The sequence below is a fragment of the Leucoraja erinacea genome, chromosome 30, assembly GCF_028641065.1.
Source record: "Leucoraja erinacea ecotype New England chromosome 30, Leri_hhj_1, whole genome shotgun sequence".
Lineage (NCBI taxonomy): Eukaryota > Metazoa > Chordata > Chondrichthyes > Rajiformes > Rajidae > Leucoraja > Leucoraja erinaceus.
Genome location: NC_073406.1, coordinates 5852993 through 5880421, shown reverse-complemented (window position 1 = coordinate 5880421; position 27429 = coordinate 5852993). Strand labels below are relative to the sequence as shown.

At 47.3% G+C, this 27429-nt stretch overlaps 1 protein-coding gene across 1 annotated transcript; it reads right to left on the bottom strand.

Annotated features, from left to right (window-relative positions):
* Window positions 1-475: 475 nt before the first annotated feature.
* On the bottom strand, window positions 476-26360 carry LOC129711567 (tumor necrosis factor receptor superfamily member 1B-like). Its single transcript, XM_055659270.1, is given in 12 exon segments — window positions 476-945; window positions 1461-1740; window positions 2408-2436; window positions 5080-5154; window positions 5789-5882; window positions 6461-6599; window positions 7103-7196; window positions 7284-7433; window positions 10487-10520; window positions 10522-10616; window positions 15196-15295; window positions 26205-26360. Coding segments are annotated over 12 exon segments (1503 nt in total). The 5' UTR covers window positions 26268-26360; the 3' UTR covers window positions 476-595.
* Window positions 26361-27429: the final 1069 nt, after the last annotated feature.

Genomic DNA, 27429 nt, shown 5'->3' with positions numbered 1-27429 from the left:
ATTACCTTCGGGGAATAGAGCAGCACTAGTGGTGGGGGAACATTGCCTTGTTTCTGGCAGGGGCAGGTACTACATGTGTCCCCTTCATTAACCGGGTGCAAGACAGAGCCATGGTAACGGAATCTCCCATGTCTTTATCCTCCTGCAGGCTACCTGAGGATTTGGGTGAAGAGGATAGTGGAATAAATCGTGACACGTGGAGAGTTTCACTGGGTGAGACAGGTTGGATGAGGGCAGATATCCCTCCTTGCTGCTTGCCCGCTGCTGTTGCGAGTGGACTAAGCAGCGTCTTGCGTGTCGATGGGGGAACACCACGCTTTTATTGGCCTCAGTAACACTGTGTGAATGGTTCACCCTTGTCACAATGATAAGAGCTGCTCGTTTTTAAAATCAACTGCAGCTCTGAAGATCCCAGCAAGTTCTCCATTCCCCGGCACTGGGTCCATGTTGGGTGAGGATGAAATTTCACGGGCGGGGGGGGGAGGTGGGGAGGGGGGATGAGCACCAACCAGCAAGTTAGACAGGAGCCTCATTCCAAGCCCTCCAGAGGCTTCAGCACAGAGATCCAGGCCATTGTGTGGCCCTCATTCCACACTCAGTAAACATTCCCAGATGTGTCTTGAACGGGAAGATGCGACTCCTTCCCTTCCTCCTGATGTGGCACCGAGTTGTCCAGCCAGCTGGCCTGGGGCATCGCCACCACAGAAGAACCATTCTCCTTCCACTTCTCCGAATCCGAATCCCTCTGTTCCTCCTGGATTGGGAACCCCTCATCCAGTTCAATCCCCTGCTCCTCCTCGGGAGTGCGACTCTGGTCCACATCCAACCCTGGGCCAGAGGACTTGTCCTCCTGACAATGGTAGCAGTTGACGAAACACTTGCCGGTGTTTATCGTAACGCTCACCGTTGGGTTTCCGCTGAATTCCATGATGGGTGACGGGGTTCCTGAACAAAGACACACCAATCAGTGCTGACAAACCAACCACCGTATCACAAGAGCAATGGATTCAGGGGAATAGCCTTTCATAGGGACTACTGGATTCAGGGGCATCACATCGCTTGGAACTCCAGTGGGCACAGCCTCTGAATGGAAGCCACCTTATCAGGGGAGATGACCTCTCAATTAACTTGATGAAGGGACCAAGCCTGTACAGGATCAAGGCACCAATTTCCTAAAGTGGCAATCCACAGAAAGCAACTTTCATCTCATACTGAGGGTAGTTGAGTAGGCTCATGCACCAACACACTGGTGAATCAAACACTGGGCAGTTCTCTTCTTTGCCTAGTCCTACATCAATGCCTCCCGAGCAAACGTTTGTGGCCTGACGCTTGGTTTGTGGATATTGGGCCAGGCCGGGATCAGATGTGGAGATAGAGTCAGCACTTGACTCTCCATGTCCACACTGCTCTGGCCCGGGTACAGATTTAGTGTAAACTCCATGAACCTGGTCTTATCCTACCTGAGCTGGGCCGGGATTCCCGGCTGATGTATCCCTGGTCTTCTTGACAATCCGCCTGTGAATCATTCTTCAAAAGAGCAACGTGAGTCTGCAACTGATCCTCCTCCTTCAGGCCGTTCTTCCTGGCGTCTCGTGACTCCTCACTGCTGGACCTGGACAATGAAGAGCCCAGTGACCCTGCTCCACCATTCTGCTCCCAGCTCCTGCTCCCAGGCACCTGCTTGGCTTCAGTCTCGCTAATTAAACAGGTCGTCTCTACTTGGGCCACATTCTCCGGAGGCTGGTGGAGGAAGTCAATGGTTAATTAAAAGCATCTCAACAGTATCATCACTTTCTCTCTATCCTTCTCCCCAAACCCCCCCCCACCCCACACACCAATGATCAGCACCCTGTCCCTTGGACAAGAGGAAAGGAATGGCACACTTTAATATCAAATCTGCTCTCATTATATAATTTTATGTAGTCTGTGTATTCACTGGCCTTCAAGTTACCACTGAACTCCTGATCTCCCACTATTGGAACAGAGCATTGTGCATGGTCGGAATGCCGTGCTGGGGCCCCTTGTGGCGGGAGGTCAGCACTGATCAGACCCCGAGAGTGGACACTCCTGTCGCCTCCAGTGATGTGTGGAGTGGGGTGTGCTCATTCACCCTGTGCTCTAGTTTCCCCCCCACACACTGTGGGCCTGCGAGTTGGTAGGTTAATTGGCCTCTGTAAATCATATCTAGTGCATCGGTGAGTGTTAGAAACTGGGGGAGTTGAGAATAAGGGGAGAATTTAAAAAAAATGGGGTTAAAGAATTATGAATACAACCGAGTGGCTGAGGGTCGATGGGGACTCGATGGACTGAAGGCCTGTTTCCGTGCTACAATCTCTCTCTCTCTGGCCCTGTTGCCTGAGCTTGGTCAGTGGGCTCACATGCATTGACAGAGAACTTTAATCCTTACCACTTCATCTTTTGGATCAGGCGTCCGTCCTGTGGGAACAACAAAGAAAAAACAGAGTTAAATCAACGATGTAGGGTGGATGAGGAGTACAGGTTGTAATCCAGGATGCCAGGCCCAGCTGTGGGGGAACAACAGTGGAGGAACGTTCCCTATTCCCAAATGACATCCGTTATTTATTCTTGAATGGAACGTTGACATCACTGACAAAACCATTCGGTTTGACAGTTGTGAGTCACCTTGTTGAATTGCGGCCATTTTGGAGCCGCAGAATTTTGGCCCAGTGACAATGATGAGACTGTAACACATTTCCAAGGGAGGCCGTTCTGTCTTATGAAGAAAGACTGGATAGACTTGGTTTATACTCTCTAGAATTTAGGAGATTGAGAGGGGATCTTATAGAAACTTACAAAATTCTTAAGGGGTTAGACAGGCTAGATGCAGGAAGATTGCTCCCGATGTTGGGGAAATCCAGGACAAGGGGTCACAGCTTAAGGATAAGGGGGAAATCCTTTAAAACCGAGATGAGAAGAACTTTTTTCACACAGAGAGCGGTGAATCACTGGAACTCTGCCACAGAGGGTAGTTGAGGCCACAGTTCATTGGCTATATTTAAGAGGGAGTTAGATGTGGCCCTTGTGGCTAAGGGGATCAGAGGGTATGGAGAGAAGGCAGGTACGGGATACTGAGTTGGATGATCAGCCATGATCATATTGAATGGCGGTGCAGGCTCGAAGGGCCGAATGGCCTACTCCTGCACCTAATTTCTATGTTTCTATGTTTCTATGCATCTCGGTGGGGAATCTGCAGGTGGTGGTGATGTTACTGAGCACCAGCTCCAGGCTCCAGTACTGCGGTGGAGCTGCAGGCTTGAGTGGAGCTGCTGAAGCAGCCTTGGCGAGTTGCTGCTCTGCATTTTGCACTCGCACATGTGGTTGGAGGGAGTGAACATCTACAATGGCCAGTCTGATGGCCCGCTTTGTCCTGGAATGTGTACGGATGCAGCAAGGGTCGGCTCAAGAAGGAAGTACCTCCCGTAGTTGTCTATCTCTCTATATCACCATCTATATCTCTTGTTTCCCTTTCCCCTGACACTCAGTCTGAAAAGAAGGGTCTCGACCTGAAACGTCACATATTCCTTTTCTCCAGTGATGCTGCCTGACCCGCTGAGTTACTCCAGCTTTTGGTGTCTGTCTCAAGTATTGGGGAGTCGGGAGGTGAATCAGCTGCCCAATAATTTTGCTTATGTGACGAACTTTGCGGTGAGCAATGCGTTGGGCCACAAGGATAGATGGTGGAGGATGGTTCCTGTGATTCCAATTGTCCACAGTGCATCGTGGTTGCCTCAGAGTTAGTCTCCACAAGGATGGTGATCAATTGCAGGCTGATGCAGCAGCAACAGGTAGGATTGGTGAGTCAAGGTTGAATAGGCTCATCCTTCACATAGGTTCTTTCATTGTCAGCAGCAGGAACTCAACCAATGAGTTACTCCTGACTACACGCATTCGAGTCGCTAATCTAGAGTGCACTTTACTGCTTCTTGCACCTGGTGCCCAGCAGTCGAAGTAAAGGGCCTGTCCCACGGGCATGCGAACTGCATGCAGCAAGCGCGACCAAACCGGAAGCGGGGTCCGCGCGGAGGTCGAGTGAGTGACGTGAAGTTCGACCGAAGTCCGCGGGAAGTTCGTGCGTGACGTACGGCGTAAAGACGCTGCGTACGGCGTCGAGGCGGCTGCGTGTCGGCAGGCCGTTGCCGCACGGAATTTTTGGACACGGTCAGTTTTTCGGAGCCCCGCACAATGTCGGGACCAGCTCTGCACAACTCCATATGGCTCCGGCGATCGAAGTGGGACTGGCCCCGCGAGGCCGTACGGCTCAAGCGACCACGTTAGGTTGCGCTAGCCGGGTGGAGTCACAAGCTCGTGGGACAAGCCCTTTACATCTCTCGGCTTAACCAGGGCAGTCGATAATCAGGAGAGCTTATCCTTGTCTATTTAAGTTAGTGCCACAAGGGTTCTACAGAAGACACTGATGTCTCCCACAGCCACTTTTCCTGACTACAGTATGAACCACTGGTGGATTTGTCCTGCTGGTCAGACTGGACATCCCCAGCAATCGGGGCAGATCACCACGATCTGGTGGACATCTCTCCCAATTGAGGCCAATGTTTCCTGACGTTCATGATGAAGAATTTACAAAGATGACTGTCTCCGGGGAGATTTGCATTTCCGATTGCACATTCAGGCCATGAATTGGTATGAGCAAGTGGTTTGTTCAGCCAAGTAAGTGGTACAAGTCAAGGTTGTTGTGGGAGCTCGGAGCCAGGCAGGGAGAGGGGGTTGACATTGTGAACCAGGTGGCCAGACAATGAGTTCAAGCTGCCACCCCGGGTCCTGAACACATTGCAGATCACAGGCATTCACTGTCAGATAGGCTGGGCATTCCACACACAGGCAGTGGCTGCGATGGCCACCAGAGGGCAGGCCGTTGCAGAGACTCAAGGCCACAAGGTGGCTCTTAGGGCTAATGGAATAAATGGATTTGGGGGGGAAAAGCAGGAACGGGATACTGATTTTAGATGATCAACCGTGATCATATTGAATGGTGTGCTGGCTTGAAGGGCCTACTCCTGCACCAATTTGCCTAAGTTTCTCTATTTCTTTGACTTACTGTACCTTTTCTCTTGTGAAGGAGACAGACTGTAGCCACAACGACCAAAACGATTAAGGCCAAACCCCCAAAGCCAATACCTGGAAAATAACAAAAGCAAGTTCAATATTAACACTGAGACAAATCAACGCGAGGGACAGTTTGGTGAGATCACTGCGTTACCAAGGGCTGCACAGTGTTGCAGCGGGTAGAGCTGCTGCCTCACAGCGCAAGAGACCCGGGTTCAATCCTGACCTCAGGTGCTATCTGTGGCTTCTCCCAGTGACCGTGTGGATTTCCTCCGGGTGTTCCAGTTTCTTCCCACAACCCAAAGACGTGCTGGCTTGTAGGTTAATTGGCTTCTGTTAATCGCCCCAAGTGTGTAGGGAGTGGATGTGAAAGTGGGATAAATCTGAACCAGTGTGATTCATGGATGATGTGATCTTGGTGGGACAAAGGGCCTGTTTCCACGCTGTATCTCTGAACTAAACCATGGCCTTGGATCAGAGGTTGTTGGGTTTCATCTGATTTGATGGCGAGCTGCAAGGCCATGGCCGGAGTGGGACACCACTGTGATGAGTTTGCGGCTCAGAGGCCGCACAGTCCAACCAGCCTCCCCCACCCCAGGGCAGAGGGATGTGGACACCTCCACCACTCCTGCAAGGAGGTCCCATCCCTCATAGGGGATGGAGTCTGCTGGGAGAGACACCAGGTCAAGTAAACTTCCAAACTCACCCAGCAACCAGGGACGAGAAAGAATGTGCGGGGGGGGCTTGCCGCCTGTGGCAAGAGTCTTGTTTATTGGTTCCACAGTAGTGTCAGGTGTGTCCTGGACAGTGAGACAAAACAGGCCGTGTGTCAACACCAAGGCTTTAAGCAAACCCTGAATAACCCAGAGCAAGGTTGATGAGACTGAGATTGAATAAGTTAGGTCTTTATTCTCTGGAGCGCAGAAGGTTAAGGGGGGGACTTGATAGAGGTCTTTAAAATGATGAGAGGGATAGACAGAGTGGATGTGGACAAGCTTTTCCCTTTGAGAATAGGGAAGATTCAAACAAGAGGACATGACTTCAGAATTAAGGGACAGAAGTTTAGGGGTAATATGAGGGGGAACTTCTTTACTCAGAGAGTGGTGGCGGTGTGGAATGAGCTTCCAGTGGAAGTGGCGGAGGCAGGTTCATTGGTATCATTTAAAAATAAATTGGATAGGCATATGGATGAGAAGGGAATGGAGGGTTATGGTATGAGTGCAGGCAGGTGGGACTAATGGAAAAAAAGTTGTTCGGCGCGGACTTCGTGCTGTTTCCGTGCTGTAATTGTTATTTGGTTATATGGACTGCCTTACTCTGAATGGTCCACTGACCTGTACAGTGATATCAGCCAATAGCAAGAGAGGGGAGCTCATACCTGTGGCAGAGGGGTACCACCTGCACCCGTTGCAACGATGGTCCTCGGAGTCGGGGACCGTGGCTGTAGTTCATCACCGCAAACTGCATCTTCCCTGCTGTTTCCCTCGTGTAAAATCTCTCTCCCCAGCGCTGCACACCTGCATACCAAGTGGCACATCAAACCTTGTGCATTCCTCAAGTGAAGTCCGAGGCAACAAATGAAAGCAGCAGGTGGGAAACCCAATACAAACTGCAGCAAACCCCCAAACAAATTACAATATCCTGCAGTTTCCAAAATCCATGCTTTCCCCTTGACATGTTCCCACCCACATGTATGTTGTATGAATCAGCTGCTTGTGGGCACATGTGACCTTTCCTTTCCCAATATCAAAACCAAGCTGTCTTGTGCTGGGAGTAATTGATGGAGTGGTGTAGCTTTATCTTGTAGTCGGCCCATGATGTATCTCAGGCACACAAAAGTGCTGGAGAAACTCAGCGGGTGCAGCAGCATCTTTGGAGCGAAGGAAAAAGGCAACGTTTCGGGTCGAAACCCTTCGGGGTATCTCATTGTCTATCTGAGACCACCTCTGTCTCCATGAGGAGCAGAGTAGTAACTTCTCAGAAAGCCGTAAACATCAGCATAATGCAATGAAACACTTACTTAATGTGCGGTCTGCAGGTCTCGGTGGCAGAGATTTTGTCAGAGAATGTTCCAGAAGCACATGGAGCACATTTTACATCAGCGTCTTTATTTCCTAGAATTCATAAACAGAAAATTAAACCTTGCAGGAACATCCTACCCTCATGAAGCCCAGTTATCCCCAAACGTGATCTGACCATACCTTGCTCGATGACACCAAAACCATCCTTGCATTCATGGTATTTCAGGCAACGGTTACACGTCCTGTCAGAAGGATCAATGCAGTAGAAGCCCTGGCGGCAGTGACACACCCTCATGGTGGTCGGTGTGCAGGGCTGGTTCTCTTCCTGGTCTGTAGTAGAGGGGTGCGGAGGAAGACATTAGGATGCGATTTGTACAACTTCCATGGAACGATGCATCTTGTATCTCACACGATGCTGATTCCGGGCGGCCCATCCAAAACCAAACCCTCCACTAGCTGCCACAAGTCGAATAACTAATGTACCTTCACAGGCGCTAAGATATACTCAAGATAACAACTTCCATTCATACAGCACCAAGTCGGGGTAGAAGATTGCAACCTTCACGTGGTCCACCCTGTTTCGACTAATGCAATCAACCCAGACGTGCACAAACAATTAGATCAAATAGAACAGGTTGACTTGCAACTTTAGACTGTGCACGCCATACGCAAGAAGAAGTACCAAGACCTCAGCAACATTCAACATCCATTTACACATATCTATTGTGCCATGCCAATCTGTAGCACAGCAAAATATCCCAAACAAAAGACCTGTCCGAGCACATTATTGCAGCAGATAACTAAAGGTTTGGTGAAGGAGATATGTTTGAAGGCAAACCCTAATGGGGGAAAGAGGGGTGGAGGTAGACAGAGTCGGGGAGGAAATGTTGGAACTTAGGCCCCAGGCATTGACGGCAAGATTGACGAGGTGATTCCCGAATCGAAGACCCAGGATTATAGAGAAGAGCAGAACAAGAATGATTATTGGGCGAGGCCAGGAGTTGATCAAAACGATACTGGGTAGACAAAAATGCTGGAGAAACTCAGCAGGTGAGGCAGCATCTATGGAGCGAAGGAAATAGGTGACGTTTCGGGTCGAGACCCGAAACGTCACCTATTTCCTTCGCTCCATAGATGCTGTCTCACCCGCTGAGTTTCTCCAGCATTTTTGTCTACCTTCGATTTTTTCCATCATCTGCAGTTCCTTATAAAACAAAATGATACTGGAGCTCGATTCTATAGAAAAGAAAAAGCAAAGGCCGTGACCGAATGTTTTTTTCAAAGTCCGGAACGATTTATTAGAATGGTGAGCAACACTTTACTTCCATTTGTAGAGAGGCTGTGACTAAGGGCCCTTATGGAAGTCACTAACCAAACCAATTGGGAATTCAGTCTTTACCCAAAGAATGGTCAGAATGTGCCATTTGCTATCATACGTAGCGGATGAAAATGACAATGTTGCATTTGGCAAAACCTAGCTGAGTGCATTTGGAAGAACGTGAGTAAAAGAAATGCTGAAGGGTTTTTTTCTAGGAGAGGGAGGAACAGACTAGTTCAGCGCAAGTCAGATGGCTAAATGGCCAGTTTCTATGCTGTGGGATCATGCCATTTTGTATGGAGAAAACTGAATCCAAGGGCACTTTGAAATCGCATCAGAGAAACCAACTGATTCGGGACAAGAATGGGATGGATTAGTGTGACTTAGAGGAGGGATATGGATGCCAATTACACCCCCACTCATCTGTATCCACCCATCACTCTGCCTCAGAGGGCGGTGGAGGCAGGTTCTCTGGATGCTTTCAAGAAAGAGCTAAATAGGGCTCTTAAAAATTGCGGAGTCAGGGGATATGGGGAGAAGGCAGGAACGGGGTACTGATTGGGGATGATCAGCCATGATCACATTGAATGGCGGTGCTGGCTCAAAGGGCCAAATGGCCTCCTCCTGCACCTATTGTCTATTGTCTACTTGCCAGACTTTGTCCCACCCCCATCTCACTTTTCCGCCAGCTCTCTCCCCCTGCTCGTATCAGACTGAAGAAGGGTCCCGACCCGAAACGTCACTTATTTATTCTCCCCACAGATGCTGCCTGACCCGCTGAGTTCCTCCAGCACCGTGTCAGATTGGTTCAGATGTTCTTGGTGTTTGTCCAAGTTACTCTCTGTGGGGAAACTGCAAATCATTGTTCATTTGGCAGCACAATTTGGCTGAACACATGGCAATTGTCGCCTGCATTCATGGACAGACAAGGGAAGGAGCCTTTCATGTTTAACAGCGGTATCACCTGGTCAGAGCGGTTCGGACAGCGTTGAGAGTGTGTAGCACAGCTCAGGGGTTGGGGAAAGAAAGCAAGGGAGGCTGTTCCACGCTGAACTCCCAGATTGTCATTAATTTTCACAATTACAAGGCATTCCAGGTAAAGTCTGGAGAAAATCCTTGTGATTCCTAAGGTGGGGGATGACAGCCCGGAATATCCTCTTCCCAAGTGAGAATCAGTCATGTGCTGCATCAAGCAGCCATTCCCAAGGCATTGGCAGCACAGTCTTCTCTGACTCACTCCCTGAGCTAAAGGCAGAGGGTCAGGTGATGATGCATGGACCAACCAACGTATGATAGGGATGCAAGGGTGAAGTTCATGCTTATTCCATGGATTGTTGTGTAGATTAGTGAGGATGTGTCACCCCACCTTCCTCCCAATAGACAATAGGTGCAGGAGTAGGCCATTTGGCCCTTCGAGCCAGCACTGCCATTCAATGTGATCATGGCTGATCATCCCCAATCAGTACCCCGTTCCTGCCTTCTCCCCATATCCCCTGACTCTGCTATTTTTAAGAGCCCTATCTAGCTCTCTCTTGAAAGCATCCAGAGAACCGACCTCCACCGCCCTCTGAGGCAGAGAATTCCACAGACTCACAACTCTCTGTGAGAAAAGGCGTTTCCTCGTCTCCGTTCTAAATGGCTTACTCCTTATTCTTGAACTGTGGCCCCTGGTTCTGGACTCCCCCCAACATCGGGAACATGTTTCCTGCCTCTAGCGTGTCAAAACCCTTAACAATCTTATATGTTTCAATGAGAACGCCTCTCATCCTTCTAAACTCCAGAGAGCCCAGCTGCTCCATTCTCTCAGGATATGACTGTCCCCGATCCCGGGAATTAACCTTGTAAACCTACTCTGCACTCCCTCAATAGCAAGAATGTCCTTCCTCAAATTTCGGGGAACAAAACTGTAGACAATACTCCGGGTGTGGTCTCACTAGGGCTCTGTACAACTGCGGAAGGACCTCTTTGCTCCTATATTCGATTCCTCTTGTTATAAAGGGCAACGTGCCATTCGCTTTCTTCACGCTGTACCTGCATGCTTATATACTTTAACCCCCTCACGTACCATCCGAGCACTGAGCTGCACATCCCTTGCATTTTCTTCATCCTGTGCCAATATGCCGTGAACTGCTTCTCCCCGCAGGGCTTGCATTGTGTGTCCATCTCCTTCGTGCAATGCTGGACCACACGGGTACCTGAAACACAGACAAGATCGCGTAAACCAGTGGCACGCTGCCGTCCAAGATCAGAAACTCTGAGCCAGAGGCAGCAAATCCCAGCTTGTGCATCAGCTAAACGGACTTTCAACCCAGTCCACAGGAGGAACCTGAAGTGAGGATGCTGGCGAGGGGGTGGGGTGGGGGGGTGATGGTGGAGGCAGATGCGATACTGCTGTTTAAGAGGCATGTGGACAGGTACATGGATGTTCAGGGAACGGAGGGATACGGATCAAGTACAAGCAGAGGGGTTTAGTGAAGAAGGGTCCCGACCTGAAACGTCACCCCTTTTCTCCAGAGATGCTGCCTGGCCCGTTGAGTTACTCCAGCTCTTTGTGTCGAGCTTCAGTCTATCTAAGCATCATGTTTGGCACGGACATTGTGGGCCGAATGTTCCTGTTCTACGTCTGTGTGATCTTTCATCTTAGACTCTCAACAAAAAGCGAGGGCCCGGGTTAGACCAGGAGATGGTGTCAAGTTTTGCCTAACCCCTTGCATTCCTGAAAGTGTTAATGATTTGTGCTAAACCAGACTTGGATGCTTCGATTTCCTGAAGACAAGGAGTTTCTCATTTACGGTATCGCTCTCTCTCAGATGCGCAATCACGCCCCGGTTCCTCAATTGTCATTTCCTGAATGTTTTGCAAACATTTCCTATTCTCGGAGCTGGCGATGAACACAGAACACAGATCTCTCGGAGCCAGAGAGAGGGGGAGGGGGGGGGGGGGGGGGGGGGAGGGAGGGGAGGGGGGGGGGGGGGAAGGGGTGCCAATAGAAGGCTCAGAGGCTGAGGGTCAGGGGAAAGCAGTGACTGGAGTGGGAGTGAGCACTGGAGGAGGAGGTGCAGATCAGAGGGCAACTTTGTAGCCTGACCTCCCGCTGCTCAGTCTTAGAAATTCAGCAGCAGGGGTCTCTCAGAAGAGGAATATATTAGACAGAAGGTGGCGAATCTGTGGAATTCAAAGGTTCAAAAGTTTCAAAGGTTAAAGGTGTTTTATTGTCATGTGAAAGAGAGAGGGGGGGGGGGAGAGAAAGGGCAAGAGAAAGAGGGAGACTGGAGGGTGAGGGAGAGAGAGAGGGGGCAGAGCCCACCATGACTATGTTTATGCAGGCTCCTGTTCTATTGGATTGCCCACCCCTGCGGTCACACGCCTCTGCCTCATTGCAGGCAGCAGCACTCTTACAGGAAGTGGAAGACAATTAAAAAAAAAGTCCTGCAAGCGATTTCTGCTAAAGCTCCGCCAGGAGTTTCATTTGCAAGCTCGTGTTTCTCGCGGCATACATGTGTTGCTGCTGAGCTTCCTCCCTGACTCACTCTGACTCACAGTCATAACTTCTGAAGATCATACTGGTGCCTAAGCCTCGACGTGGCACTGTGCCCTGTGAATGCAAGGCCGCGGAAATATCCTGCATCTCAGGATTATCCTCCCAATTACAGACCGAGTGGGAATACTTTTCCAGCACACTCATCAGTCGTTCCTGGAAGTGGACTACACGCCACCTCCAATCTGAGTCACCCTTCTGCCTGTTCAATACCCGGGCAACGCAGTGTCAGAGCCAGAGAGAACACGAGCCCACGGTTCACCTGCACCAGTGAATCATCTTGGCATTTTTAATATGTTGTATTATTTATTTATTATTTATTTTTATTATTTTTTTGTGATTTTTTTATGATACTGCCTGTAAGGGAAATTCATTTTGTTGTCTCAAATTGAGACAATGACAATAAATTTGAATACAATACAATACAATTACTCCACACATGGGAACTTCTGCATTTTTGATTCATTTATTTATACAGAGTACATTGTCCCACAGACCAGACGTCAACAGCTACGCACAAACCCATTCCTCTTAAAATGATGACGTTTGCAGATTAAATGCAGTGAACCCTTGGCCTGGTTGAGCTAAGGTATGAACTCATTATAGGAGCCAGGCCAGCCATGAGACTCGGTCTCTGTGCGTTTGACCAGGCTCTTGGTTCTTCTGAAGGTAGACAAAAACGCTGGAGAAACTCAGCGTCTATGGAGCGAGGGAAATAGGCAACGTTTCGGGACGTTCCATAGATGCTGCTGCACCCGCTGAGTTTCTCCAGCATTTTTTGATTATACTCCAGCATTTTGTGTCTTATCTTCGGTGTAAACCAGCATCTGCAGTTCCTTCCCACACATCCCGTCTACTCAATAAACGCTGCTCATTTCCATCATCTTATTCATTGTCTAACAAACGTTTCGGGCCAAAACCCTTCCTCTTGGTTCTTCTCTATGCTCTGTGTCCCAAGACCCTCTCAAAACTGCTCTTGTGCCCTGGTGCCCCCAGTCCCCATTCCAAGTCCCCCCCCCCCCCCCCCCCCCCCCCCCCTCCCCCCCTCCCCCCCCCTGGCTTCAGGTGAAAGGGACACCATGGATAAAGTGGAGGAAGCTCAGCGGGTGCAGCAGCATCTATGGAGCGAAGGAAATAGGCAACGTTTCGTCCCGAAACCCTTCCGGGTTTCGGCCCGAAACGTTACCTATTTCCTTCGCTCCATAGATGCTGCTGCACCCGCTGAGTTTCTCCAGCTTTTTTGTGTAACCTTCGATTCTCCAGCATCTGCAGCTCCTTCTTAAACATGGTTGTGCTGGCTGTTTGGATTTGCCTCTATGACCCTAATGGAAGGGGTGCAGGTTGGAATCATGGCTGGAGCAGAGAAGGTGACCAAGCACATTGGGCGTTTGATCACTGCCAACAGTTTAAAAATTAGCTGGGTAACCTGGTCTCCAAGATCCGATTGAGGGCACTTTTCTCCGAGTGGGATTTTTGTGCCTTCATTGGAGAGTTAAGGATTGTCCAGAAGATGTTTTCTCCAAGGTGCAAACAAGACAGTGTCATAACAATTGTTTTCTTAACAACTTGGGCAGAATGAACAGACTAATCCCACATTAAACAGGCCTCTTCTCTGTCTGTTTTTAAATCACTTCTTAAAACCCATCTCATTCTCCATGGCCTTTGATACCCAGTAAGATGTCGACTTTATTTGATTTAATTTCTTATTTTTTGATTGCTTTTATCCCGTGGCTATTATTTTTACTCATGTTTTATGTCTTTTAATTTATTGTTGTATTTCGTATGTAATTTTTGCGCCTCATGTGAGCTGTTATGGCGTCCGTTTATGATGTCTTGTTTATTCTTCTGTACAGCACTTTGGTCAACATTGGCTGTTTGTAAAGTGCTTAACAAATAAAGTTGGATTGGATTGGATTGGTTGCCTGTTATTTCTTTTGCTTAATCTCAAGGGAAAATTAATTCCGAGTATTGTCTACAAATGCTTGCTTGCACAAGATTACAGTTATTACGCAAAGCATTCAAGCATTAACCCTTCACTTCCTGGAGGTCACCCACATTCCCACAGCATGTACTGACTTCAAAGACGGTAAAATGGTTTGATTTTCTCGATAATGAGAGGTGACAATTTATTTCAGGGTATGTGAGTACGTTAGAACAAGCAAAGCCTCACATCGGTCTGATGTGTGTGCGTATGCAATGCTGCGCTATCAGACTTCCTATCTCTCGACCACTTCCCAATGCAAAAGTCTGTAGTTTCCAGGCTTGTATTCTTTCACCAGATATTGTGGTTCAAATCAAATATGCTTGTTTAACATGACAATATTGAACTGCCAAGATAAAAGAGTAACTGAATAATAAAACCAGCAAAACAACAACTATATTTTTAATGTTAATAACAGATGTATTTCTATGGAGTCATAAGAAATGGCAGACGCCAAATAAAGGTAACAATATCAAAATAGGAGAGACACAATTTCACAATGTGGAATCTGAATTTACAATCTGCTTCAGGAAAAGCCTGTGAATATTGAGATCGATTCACGCCTTTCAGACCTAAGGTTGATAAATGTGATTTGGTTTGTGGTATCAATATAAGTAAATATGATAGACACAAGGAACTGCAGATGCTAGTTTACAAAATAAGACATAATGTGCTGGAGTAATTCAGTGGGTCAGGCAGCATCTCCTGTGTTACTCCAGTAGTGTGTGCCTTTATTTAAAAAATATAAGTACATAAAGTTTAGATTGCAGATCAATTATGGTTTTAGTGCATGGGTGGACTCCTCCAGGACTGCTTCCTCTTTTTCCTAAACTCCTCTCTACAATGGAGCGTCTTGCGTTCCTGCCCCTCCCCCAACACACACCTCCCTCCCATTAACTCTCTATATAATCACAGGCCACAGTCTATTTCTCCTCCTCATACCCTGACTTCATTCTTCCACAACTTGCTACTAGATGTGCAAACACAGTGTTCTGTGCAGCAGGACCCATCATAACAATACACCTGGTGAAGTAGCATCTGTGGAGGTAAAGATAGGTCACGTTTCATCTCTGGATCCTGCATCTGACGGATTGTACAGGGGTGGGTGAGACAGAGAGAAAACTTGAAAAAGATTCCAACTGTGTCTCCTTTATTGAAAATAGTTTCCATTAATCCCACCATTATTTCAAACATCGGACCGAGGTTAAATCTACCACCATTAATAAAAAGTCAAGGGAGTATTGTGCAGTCCTACCTGGTTGGCAATTACTGCAGCACCAATTTAGCTCTTTATTGAAGTATGCTGTCATTGTATTCAGGCAGTCAGATGCACTTTTCATTGGGAGAGGATAATCCTGCACAAACACAAACACAGGTACAAATACAACAGAGTGATTAAATGTGTACACACAGGGCATAGCAGAAATACAATCCCATATAAATACACCCACCATATATATTCACCCGTCTATCCTGTGTGTTTCTGAGCCTTTACATTTAAATGTCCGTTAAGCTGGGGGAAGGAAGGATGTAATTGTTCTGTAGCTGGTAAGTATGAACACGACAATCAAACACCCAGGAAAATGGCACCTTCCAACTCCCCTTTTACTTGGGGGCTGACTTGCTGATATTTCTCCGTAGCCTCCTCTGTCCCATAAAGAGAAGTTACATTACATGAATCAATGGTCCCCCTGAAATAAAACTGCCCCAGCTCTGGCAACATCCTCACAAACAGGGCTGCGGAGGTGGTGTCAGAGTCGGGGGTGTTTTGCGTATCGACTCCACAGCCCTGCTCACAAACACTATCAATGCTCTGCCTCCCATCCCATCCGCTGCTCGCCTGCTCAGCTCCATGTTCCAAAGTTGCCCAGAGATGCCCACCTCAACTCTGCAGCCTCTGTGCCCTTCACATCTTTGCTAAATAGGACGAGGGGCTGAGGGGATGTCTTCTAGCGGTGTAGAAAACCATGACGGCAACTGATAGAGTGAATGCACAGAATATTTTTCCCGAAAGTGGGGGAATCATTAACTGGAGGGGATTGGTTAAAGCGAGGAGAAAGATTGAGGCACCGTTTTCACACAGACGGTGGTTGGTCTACGGAAAGAGCTACTGGAGTAATTATGTATAAGAAGGAACTGCAGATGCTGGTTTAAACCGAAGATAGACACAAAATGCTGGAGTAACTCAGCGGGACAGGCAGAGAGAAGGAATGGGTGACGTTTCGGGAAGTAGCTGTGTCAGGTACAGTAACAGTATTTAAAAGATATTTGGATAGGTACTGTACATGAAGAAGAAAGATTTAGAGGGGCCTGGGCCAAACATGGACAAATGGGACTAGCTTTAGAAGGAGCATCTTGGTTGGCAGGAACGATTTGAGCCAAAGGGTTTATTCCTGTTCTTTATGACTCAATATGACTCTATAATACAAGGATAGGTCATTTTTAGAAATAATTATTGCCCATTTATTTTTGCACCTCGAAAATATGCCTGAATACTTACATTTCCAATTCACTGAAAGCTTAAAAATTTACAGCTTAATCCTATTTGTCCAAATACCACTTTTTTATTCCTCAGTTCAAACAGTCTGGCCTCAGTTATTGACTCCACCAATCTAACGTTAATCCTCACACCATTGAATAAATAATACAACTGTTCCCGTCACTCTGGAGGTCAAAACGGCCAATATGATGCCAAATGGCAAACAACAAGGTCCGCTGCAACTTTAAAACTTGTTGCAACTTCTACCCACAACCTAATCCCCACATCTAGGAAGAGAACGGGTCAGGGACCTCAGAGGTGCCATAATCATGACCACCTTCAAGAAAGGAGTCAGATCAGAGTGCGATTAGCCTCCATACTCAGGGAAGTCTTCCTACTGAGTGCCACAGGGAAACCCATCGCAAGGCTCCTCCTCAACTACCTCCTCCCAGCAGCCAAAGAGGTACCTCTGGATTGCACTATGGAGCTTAATCATCCCAGGAGCCACGATTAACATAACGTTCATCTCAACAGAAATGCAGGAAGTATTACTAATCATTGTACAAGGCAATTTGACAAAAATCCTTTGACCTCATCAACAGAGATTGCAGAGTTCAATTTTGCTTGTCCACAGATATTCATTTCCAAGTAAACACTTATCTTAACAATGTCCTAAATTGGCCTATTTGGATACTTTGTAACCGGGATGAAAACATGTCACTGTCAACTCCAAAGGAGAGAAGGCTTCTGTAGTGCTTTGGATGAAGGAATTGTTTCATACCAAAGATGAATTATGAGACATAACATATGGTAGCAGAAGTTACAGACCAGTGGCGAGGGAAGGAAAAACTATAGCAACTGGAATTCAATATTAGGAAGCTGATCGTCTACTTTAGATCCTCACATACTTCCTTAATTTTAGGTTTTAGAGATACAGCATTGAAACAGACCCTTCGATCTACCAATAGCGCCAACCAGCAACCACCCACATGACCATTGTATCCAATACGCTAGGGACAATTTCACAGAAGTTACACTTTCACATCATACACGTCATATGAATAAGTGACGTTTAGAAGGTGACGAATAGGAGACTGTCATATGAGGAAGATTGAAAAGACTTGGCTTGTATTCACTGGAGTTTAGAAGGATGAGGGGGAGATCTAATAGAAACATATAAAATTATAAAAGGACTGGACAAGCTAGATGCAGGAAAACATTTCCCAATGTTGGGCGAGTCCAGAACCAGGGGTCACACAGTCTTAGAATAAAGGGGAAGCTAGACTGAGATGAGAAAAAAACTTTTTCACCCAGAGAGTTGTGAATTTATGGAATTCCTTGCCACAGAGGGCAGTGGAGGCCAAGTCACTGGATGGATTTAAGAGAGAGTTAGATAGAGCTCTAGGGGCTAGTGGAGTCAAGGGATATGGGGAGAAGGCAGGCACGGGTTATTGATTGGGGACAATCAGCCATGATCACAATGAATGGCGGTGCTGGCTCAAAGGGCCGAATGGCCTCCTCCTGCACCTATGTTCTGTGTCTATGTAAATGACAATTTACAGAAGCCAATTAACCTACAAACCAGCACGTCTTTGGAACGTGGGAGGAAACCGGAGCACCCGGAGAAAACCTACGCGGCCACAGGGAGACGGTGCAAACTCCACACGGGCAGCACTTGTAGTCAGGATCAAAGCCAGTCTCTGGTGTTGTCAGGCAGCAACCTTACTGCTGCACCAGTGGAAAGGGACTTTTGAGGAGCAAAAGCATTTGGATGAAAATGTATAAAAATCTCTGACAAACAAGACAGAAAAGTACTGGAGTATCTCAGCAGGTCAGACAGCGTCTCTGGAGAACATATCATGATTTTCCGTAATGCAAAGCCCTGTCACCCGCGCATGTGTTCAGAACCAGGAATTGAAAAAAGTATTGTGTTTATTTATTTACTTTTTCAGATAAATTCTGTACCTGCCTCCACCACCACATCTGGTGGGAAGTTCCAGGTATCCTCCACCTTCTGTGTGAAAATAAAACCTGCCCTGCACATCTCCTTTACACTTTGCCTCTCTCACCTTAAAGCTATGCCAGTCTTTGACATTTCCACCCTAAGGAAAAGGTTCTGGCTGTTTACACTCTCGGTGCTGCCTAACATTTTCTATACTATTAACAGGTCTCCCTTCAACCTCCTCTGTTCCAGAGAAAATAATCCAAGTTTGTCCAACCTCTCCATATAGCTAATATCCTCTAGTCCAGATAAACCTTTCTGCACCCACTTTGACTGAGGTCTCTACATCCTTCCTGTAATGGGACAACCAGAAATGCACAAAATATTTAAATCGGGGTTTAACCAAAGTTTTATAAAGCTACATCATGACTTCCTGACCCTACATGCTGAATGCCCCGACTGTAGAAAGCACTTTACCACTCAATCTACTTGCCATTTTCAGGAAGCAATGGACTTGGACCCCAAGATCCCTCTGTACATCCCTGAAAATTGGATCACAACCCAAAACGTCACCTATTCATTTTCTTCAGAGATGCTGCCTGACATGTTGAGTTATTCCAGCTTTTGTGCCTACCTCTGAATACATCAATATTTTTTTTAAGAGTCTTGCCATTATCTGTATAGTGTTCTCTTACACTTGGCCTCCCAAAGTGCCAACTTCGCACCCTGAGGGAGTTGAATGTATCCTGGACAAGGATTGCAATATAGTTGTTTAGCAGTTGCTTAGAATATTTGTTCGTCCTGTATTATGGTGGTGTTTTGTTTTATTGTATTGTAAATACTATTTTAATATTTGAATAAATATTTTTGATTTAAAAAAAATATATTTTAAAAAGTTCCAACTTCACACATGGTTTAAATCCATCTGCCATGTTTCCACTGTTATCTGTAACTGATCTATATCTGGCTGGATTCATTGACAGCCTTCCTCACAGTCTACAACGCTACCAATGTTGGTGTAATCTTAACTTAAAGCCCTGTCCACGGTACAAGTTCATTCCAAGAGCTCACCCGAGTTTAAAAAAAATCAAACTCGTGGTAAGCACGGAGAATGAACGTAGCGGGTACGTCGGAGCTCGGGGACGTCTCTTAGCGGCTCGTAACGCTAACAGCAGGTAAGCACGGGAAGACGCATGAAGATTTTTCAACATGTTGAAAAATGTCCACGAGAGCCCCGAGTACCGACGAGTGACCGTAAATCTCTGAGTTCGAATCAGGGCAAACTCAGGAGAACTCTTGGAATGAACTCGTACCGTGGGACAGGGATATTACTAACTAACCCGTATACATTTATGTCCAAGTTGGCAGATAAAATACACACACACACACAGGCAAAGAGAAGGAATGGACAGAGAGAGAGAGAGAGAGAGAGAGAGAGAGAGAGAGAGGGAGAGAGGGAGAGAGAGAGAGAGAGAGAGAGGGAGAGAGAGACAGGGAGAGAGAGAGAGAGAGAGAGAGAGACAGAGAGAGAGAGAGAGCGAGAGAGACAGACACAGAGAGAGACAGAGAGAGAGAGAGAGAGAGAGGGAGAGAGAGAGAGAGACCAGAGAGAGAGAGAGAGAGAGAGAGAGAGAGAGAGAGAGAGAGAGAGAGAGAGAGAGAGAAGGAGAGAGAGAGAGAGAGAGAGAGAGAGAGAGAGAGAAGAGAGAGGAGAGAGAGACAGAGACACAGAGAAGGGAGACACACACACAGAGACAGGGAGAATGAGAAAAATGAGAGGAATTCTCCTCCTTGTCCACAAAGATTTGACTCTAGCTTGTGTTCCGGTCAATGACAAGTAATTACTAATCTGTTTTGAAAATGTTTTGTGCAGCAGAAGACAGGAAAACACAAAAATAAATCCAAGAACCACTCTTTGTTGTGTCCTTCATCTGGTTATGGAAATCTGAGCAGGGACCTGATGCAAATAAGCAAGCGTCTAAAAGCAAGGGTTGGATCATTAACAAACTGGCAGATCACAGCTAAACATTGAGCTTGGAACAATTCCCAGCACTAGTAAACAGGAAATGTAGCACAGAGAGAAGAGGCACCAAGAGGGCGCCACAGTGATTCCCAAGGCAGGTCAGAACACGAGCGAGATTAAAATCCATCACCAATTTCCTTCTTGTGTGCAGTGCTGTCCTTCGATGTGGTTTCCACAAGCATAGAAATGCCCGTCTAACTCAACAGCAAGAATCTGAGCAGGACATTCCCCAGTTCTGGTCGCTTGGGGATTCCTTCCTTCCACAATCCTGGGTGCTGCTGATATTTCACTGATGCATGTTTAGTTCCCATTTAATTCCAAATCAAAACTGACTAACATGTGGCCAAACACTCTGTAAATATGGCATTCAACCAGACAGGAATGATATGCAATGATGGGGGGGGTAAATCTAATATGAATTGAGGGTAACCTTTTCCACACCCAGGGTGGTGGGTGCATGGAACGAGTTGCCCGAGGAGGCAGTTGTGGCAAGTACATCCGCAATATTTAAGAAACATTTGGACAGGTACATTGACAGGACAGGTTTAGAAGGGCATGGGCCAAACCCAGGCAGGTGGGACTAGTGTAGATGGGACCTGTTGGCCGGTGTGGGCAAGTTGGCCTGAAGTGCCCGTTTCCACGCTGTATGACTCTATAACTCTCAGACTTCAAATGTCATCGCTATGTAATAAATCAGAAACCATTCCTTCACAATCCTCCCCCAGGTAATTCCGTCTTAAACCATTATATTTTCTCAAACTAAACAGATGCTAGAAATGTATAAGAAAAACAGGTCAAGCAGTATTTGTAACAAAATATTTTGAATCAATGGCCTTTCACGGGAACTACAAATTGTAACATCAAAGATGATGTATCTATCAACAGCAGATAATTGAAGTGAGCTGCTGACTCCACCTTGTGAATGAGCTAATTCCATGAGAGTTCAGCTCTTTTCTTACCCCGAGGGTTTAGGCTTTAAAAAAAGTGTCAGGTATAAACTTTATTCAGAATTAATAAATATATACAAAGCAATAACCGTGCAAAAACTCTTCACACATTACTAGCGTCTATAGATTCAATCGTGTCACAATCAGTAGTGTTAGCACCTGCCTGTACACAAAACACCCTTATCACTCATGTGGCCCCGACTGGGGTGATATCCCTTCCTGTGTTTGAGGGGGTGGCCCCACTAGACTCTGTCCCTCAATGTCCAGCACAAGGTTTCCCGCCCCTTCTCCCATGAAGAGGGTGATGCTTGCTGGAGGACAAGGCAGTGAAGCTTCTCCCAGCACCACAGTACAATGATTAGGATATTCAACTGGGAACCACTGTCCAATTTTGTCCCGATCCAAATTTCCAATTAGTTCTCATTGGCCAAGGATGTAGAAGAGGAATCGAGGATGTTTCACCCCTTTTGCTGCAACCCGGTTGAGGAACCATCTTACAGACACAGTCTGGTGCAGATTAATCGCCACGGTAAGCCATAGCCACTATAAATAGAAGCCCTTTTCTTACAAGGTGTGGGTGTCATTAATAAGGCCAGCTCGTTTCTGCCATCTCACACTGTATCAAATATAACCACAAACAGAATATTTGCATAAGAAAAATTCCAGTGGAGTGCGGAGTGTCTGAAAATATCCTTCAATATTCTGTCCTCATCCACTCCCCCTCAGGCATGGAGATGATCGGCTGTGATCCAGAACAGAGACCATATCTACATCTGGAGGCTGCTTACAGAACAGCAGCAGCCAGCACGAGCGATATCTGGCACAACTAAACACCAGATATCTCTGCTAATTAACTTTTAATTTAAGTTATATACACAGGTCCACAAATGTATTGTAACTCCAGCAGACTGTAGCTAGCATTGTTGGTCAGGATACGCTACTGTAGGACTGTAGTAGATCAGGATGGTGGATAGACACAAAATGCTGGAGCAACTCAGCGGGAACAGGCAGCATCTCGGGATAGAATGATAGAGTTACAGTTACTCCAGCATTTTGTGTCTATCTTCGGTTTCAACCAGCATGTGCAGTTCCCTCCCACACAGATCAGGACCGTAGTTCAACACCACCATCCAAAGTAAAATTAGTGATTAGAGGTGATTGTTAGCCCTGCTGGTGCAACCCACACTCAGAATAAATGTCAACTAAAACCAGCAAACAGCCTATGCAGGATAGGGGGCAGTGCAGGCAGTGTATGGGACAAGGAACAGCATGGACAGCATGTGGGGGAAGGAACAGCAATGGTGCAGACAGCATAGAAACATAGAGAGAGAGAGAGAAAAAAAAAATAGGTGCAGGAGTAGGCCATTCGGCCCTTCGAGCCTGCACCGCCATTCAATATGATCATGGCTGATCATCCAACTCAGTATCCCGTACCTGCCTTCTCTCCATACCCGCTGATCCCTTTAGCCACAAGGGCCACATCTAACTCCCTCTTAAATATAGCCAATGAACTGTGGCCTCAACTACCTTCTGTGGCAGAGAATTCCAGAGATTCACCGCTCTCTGTGTGAAAGATGTTTTTCTCATCTCGGTCCTAAATGATTTCCCCCTTTATACACAAGGTACAAGAGCAAATGGTCTACAAATCAAGAACTGCCACTTTTGGCAGCCATAGAGGATAGGTGTACGCAAGTAATAGTATATGGGATTGGTCACGGGACAGACAGGTAGTATACAGGAGAGGGTACAGGACAGGCGCAGCACAGATACAACAAGGTACAGTTCAAACAGTGGGCAGTTCAAACAGGATAACTTTCAAGAAGGAACTGCAGATGCTGGAAAATCGAAGGTACACAAAGATGCTGGAGAAACTCAGCGGGTGCAGCAGCATCTATGGAGCGAAGGAGCCTATTTCCTTCGCTCCATAGATTTGCCTATAGATTCAATTCTCCATAGATTCCTTCGCTCCATAGAATTGCCCATTTCCTTCGCTCCATAGATGCTGCTGCACCTGCTGAGTTTCTCCAGCATTTTTGTGTACCTGGGATAACGTTCAACCAGTGTAAAGGAACGGGTACAACAAAAAACAGTGTACACAAAACAGTATACAGCATAGTGCCGTGTTCCACGTGTATATGGAGTGTGAGAGGCTGCAGTCCCCTCTGTACGAGTGTCTGAAGGGGGCTGCTCTTCAAGTTCTGGTTGCATTTCAGTCCCACGATTCTGGTGTTTGGGCACAGGGCAGCGAGTAGGAAGGGTCGATCGGGTGGGGCGGGATCTCCCCGTCGGTTTCGGGGCCGTTTGCGGGTCCAGGCAGCGGGCGGTCGATGGTCCCACCAAAGTCGGCTGCCTGCCCCTCTCCCGGGCCCACGTCTGTGCTCCCGTGTCCCTGGAGAGGGAGGGAACGCACGGTCTCCACCGCAGATCCTATAGCGGAGCAAGACAGTCCACTCGACGGAAAAAGACGTAGTCCGGTCGTGGGCAGATTCATGGGTCATTTTCGGCCCCATTTCCGTAACCGGCTTCCGTCTCCGCACCAAAGATCCCGTAGCGGGCGGAGCAAAGATGCTAGTGGAAGTCGGTTACGGAAACATCCTCATAAAAATAAAAGTTATTTGGTAAAAATCATCTCCTCATTTTCAGAATGTTAATTTATTAACACAAACTGTTCCCCCACAACGTTGATTACACTGCGAGTCGGGTCGGTCCGGTTACGGAAATGGATGAATAAAAGCCCCACGTTCCGCTCCGTTGCGTACTACACGTCAGCCCATTGCATTTAGCAGGAGTGGTCCATCTTGCTCCGCTATAGGATCTTTGGTATCCACAGGGATTCTAGAGGCCTTCCGTGAACGCTGGTCGCCATAGGGGGTCAAGTCCATTGTAGATAAAGATTCTGCTATTGTATTAAAATGATTGCCTGATGCATTGTGACTATTGAATGCGATTGTGCCTTCTGGTGCACTGTAATATGCAATTATTGAATAAAGCCCTTGGAAGAGGAGAAAACAAAGTAGTGTGCAGTGTACAGGATAATGTACAACACAAACTGTGTATAGGACCATGCACAACACGTGGTACAGGATAGACACAAAATGCTGGAGTAACTCAGCAGGACAGGCAGCATCTCTGGAGAGAAGGAATGTATGATGTTTCGGGTGGAGATCCTCTTCAGACTGATGTCAGGGTAGGAGTCGGGACAAAGATCGAATGTAGTGGGAGACAGTAAGACTAGTGGGAGAACTGGGAAGGGGGAGGGGATGGAGAGAGGGAGAGAAATCAAGGGCTATCTGAAGTTAGGGAAGTCAATGTTCATACCGCTGGGGTGTAAACTACCCAAGCAAAAATATGAGGTGCTGTTCCTCCAACCTCATCTACTGTATCCGCTGTTCCAAGTGTCAACTTCTCTACATCATATAACCATATAACCATATAACCATATAACAATTACAGCACGGAAACAGGCCATCTCGGCCCTACAAGTCCGTGCCGAACAAATTTTTTTTCCCCTTAGTCCCACCTGCCTGCACTCATACCATAACCCTCCATTCCCTTCTCATCCATATGCCTATCCAATTTATTTTTAAATGATACCAATGCACCTGCCTCCACCACTTCCACTGGAAGCTCATTCCACACCGCTACCACTCTCTGAGTAAAGAAGTTCCCCCTCATATTACCCCTAAACTTCTGTCCCTTAATTCTGAAGTCATGTCATCGGCGACATCGGCGAGACCAAGCGCAGTCTCGGCGATCGTTTCACTGAACACCTCCACTCAGTTCATCTTAACCTACCTGATCTCCCGGTGGCTCAGCACCAACTCCCCCTCCCATTCCCAATCTGTCCTGGGCCTCCTCCATTGTCAGAGTGAGGCCCAGCGCAAATTGGAGAAACAGCACCTCATATTTCGCTTGGGTAGCCTACACCCCAGCGGTATGAACATTGACTTCTCTAACTTCAGATAGCCCTTGCTTTCTCTCTCCATCCCCTTCCCAGTTCTCCCACTAGTCTAAACTGTCTGCGACTACATTTTAGCCCTGTCCCACCCCCTCCCCTGACATCAGTCTGAAGAAGTGTCTCGACCCGCAACGACGCCCATTCCTTCTCTCCATAGATGCTGCCTGTCCCGCTGAGTTACTCCAGCATCTTGCGTTCACCTTCGATTTAAACCAGCATCTGCATTTCCTTCCCACACAGTACGCAGGATATGGTACAACGCAACCAGTGAATTGCACCAGATCCTGAACGCGGAACACTTTGTATATACAGTATTGGCAACAGGACAAACTGCAGATGCCGGAATCTGGAATAAAAACACAATGTGCTGGAGGAACTCAGCGGGTCAGACAGCCGGACGTCAGCACTTTGGTCAAGATGGGATGTACTGTGAATAATACGCAGCTCATGCAGATCCCGGCTAACAATACAGTTTGGCCCCAGTGACCTATTGTACTTAAAACATTCCTTGTTGCAATATCCTGTACGTAAAATCAGAACTGACCTCAGCCCTTCCTTCAATCCCCTGACGTTCGCCTTCGGTCTAATTTCTACCCCTTACCGATTCCCTACATTTGAGGAACAATCCAATTATATGGGGTTTTTTAAAAACATTTTCAAGGGACTCTCCTAAACCAAATCAGAAACGGAATCCGCTCTCAGTCGCCCAGAGTTTAGAGGAAAGATTCATTCTTTAATTTGTTTTCTCTCTCGGCTGTTAATTAAAATGTTCTCTTCAATTCCCCGTTACTCTCCACTCCTCCCCCAATCTCCACTTCTCTACTTATCTGATTCCACCTTCTTAATGCCTTGCCTGTACCTGGCTGGATCCTCCACTTCACAATCTCTGTGGACCTCTGTGGAGAACACACTCACCTGTTCAGCCGCGACCCCGGGCAGCGCCATCAGGAACACGTACAGAAGGCGTTGGGAGATCATTTCACCCCGGGGCAGAAGGGTCTCGGATGCCGGACACAGTGTTAGCGGGCGCTGGGAAACTGGCTACCACAGCCGCTGCAAGCGCGGAAATATTAATTGTGCTCGGAAACTCAACGTCAAATGACTCACTGGGGGTGTTGCCGACCATTGCACAACTTAAAAGGGCCCTGCATCAAAGGGAACTTCAAACCCCAACACAACTCGGTATCAGCCAGAGTAGTCCAGGGTCCAGGGACATGCACTTGAACCCAGCCACACTCACATGGTTCACCCAGATCAACCCAGGGTCTCCCAGTGGGGCAGCTGGTAGAGTTCATCCAGCATTGAGTTACTCCAGCATTTTGTGTCCACCTTGGACTTTGGAGTGACTTCTCCAATTGAGGGAGTGCAGCGTAGGTTTACAAGGTTAATTCCCGGGATGCTGGGACTGCCATATGCTGAGCGAATGGAGCGGCTGGGCTTGTATACTCTGGAGTTTAGAAGGATGAGAGGATATCTTATTGAAACATATATTATCATTAAGGGTTTGGACACGCTAGAGGTAAGAAACATGTTCCCGATGTTGGGGGAGTCCAGAACCAGGGGCCACAGTTTAAGAATAAGGGGCAAGCCATTTAGAACCGAGATGAGGGAACACTTTTTCACACGAGTATTGCGAGTCTGTGGAATTCTCTGCGGTGGAGGCTGGTTCTCTGGATACTTTCAAGAGAGAGCTAGATAGGGCTCTTAAAGATAGCGGAGTCAGGGAATATGGGGAGAAGGCAGGAACCGGGGTACTGATTGGGGATGATCAGCTATGATCACATTGAATGGCGGTGCTGGCTCGAAGGGCCGAATGGCCTACTTCTGCACCTATTGTCTATTGTCTATTGTTCGCAAGTTATAGGAGTAGAATTAGGCCATTCGGCCCATCGAGTCTACTCTGCCATTCAATCATAGCTGATCTAACTCTTCCCTCTCCACCCCATTTTCCTGTCTTCTCCCCATAACCTTTGTCACCCGTTCTAATCGAGAATTTGTCTATCTCTGCTTTACAAAAAATCTACTGATGTCCCCCACAGCCCTCTGTGGCAATGAGTTCCACACATTAACTACCCTCTGACTAAAGAAGTTGCCCCCCCACCTCCTTCCTAAAAGAGCACCCTTTAATTCGGAGGCCAAG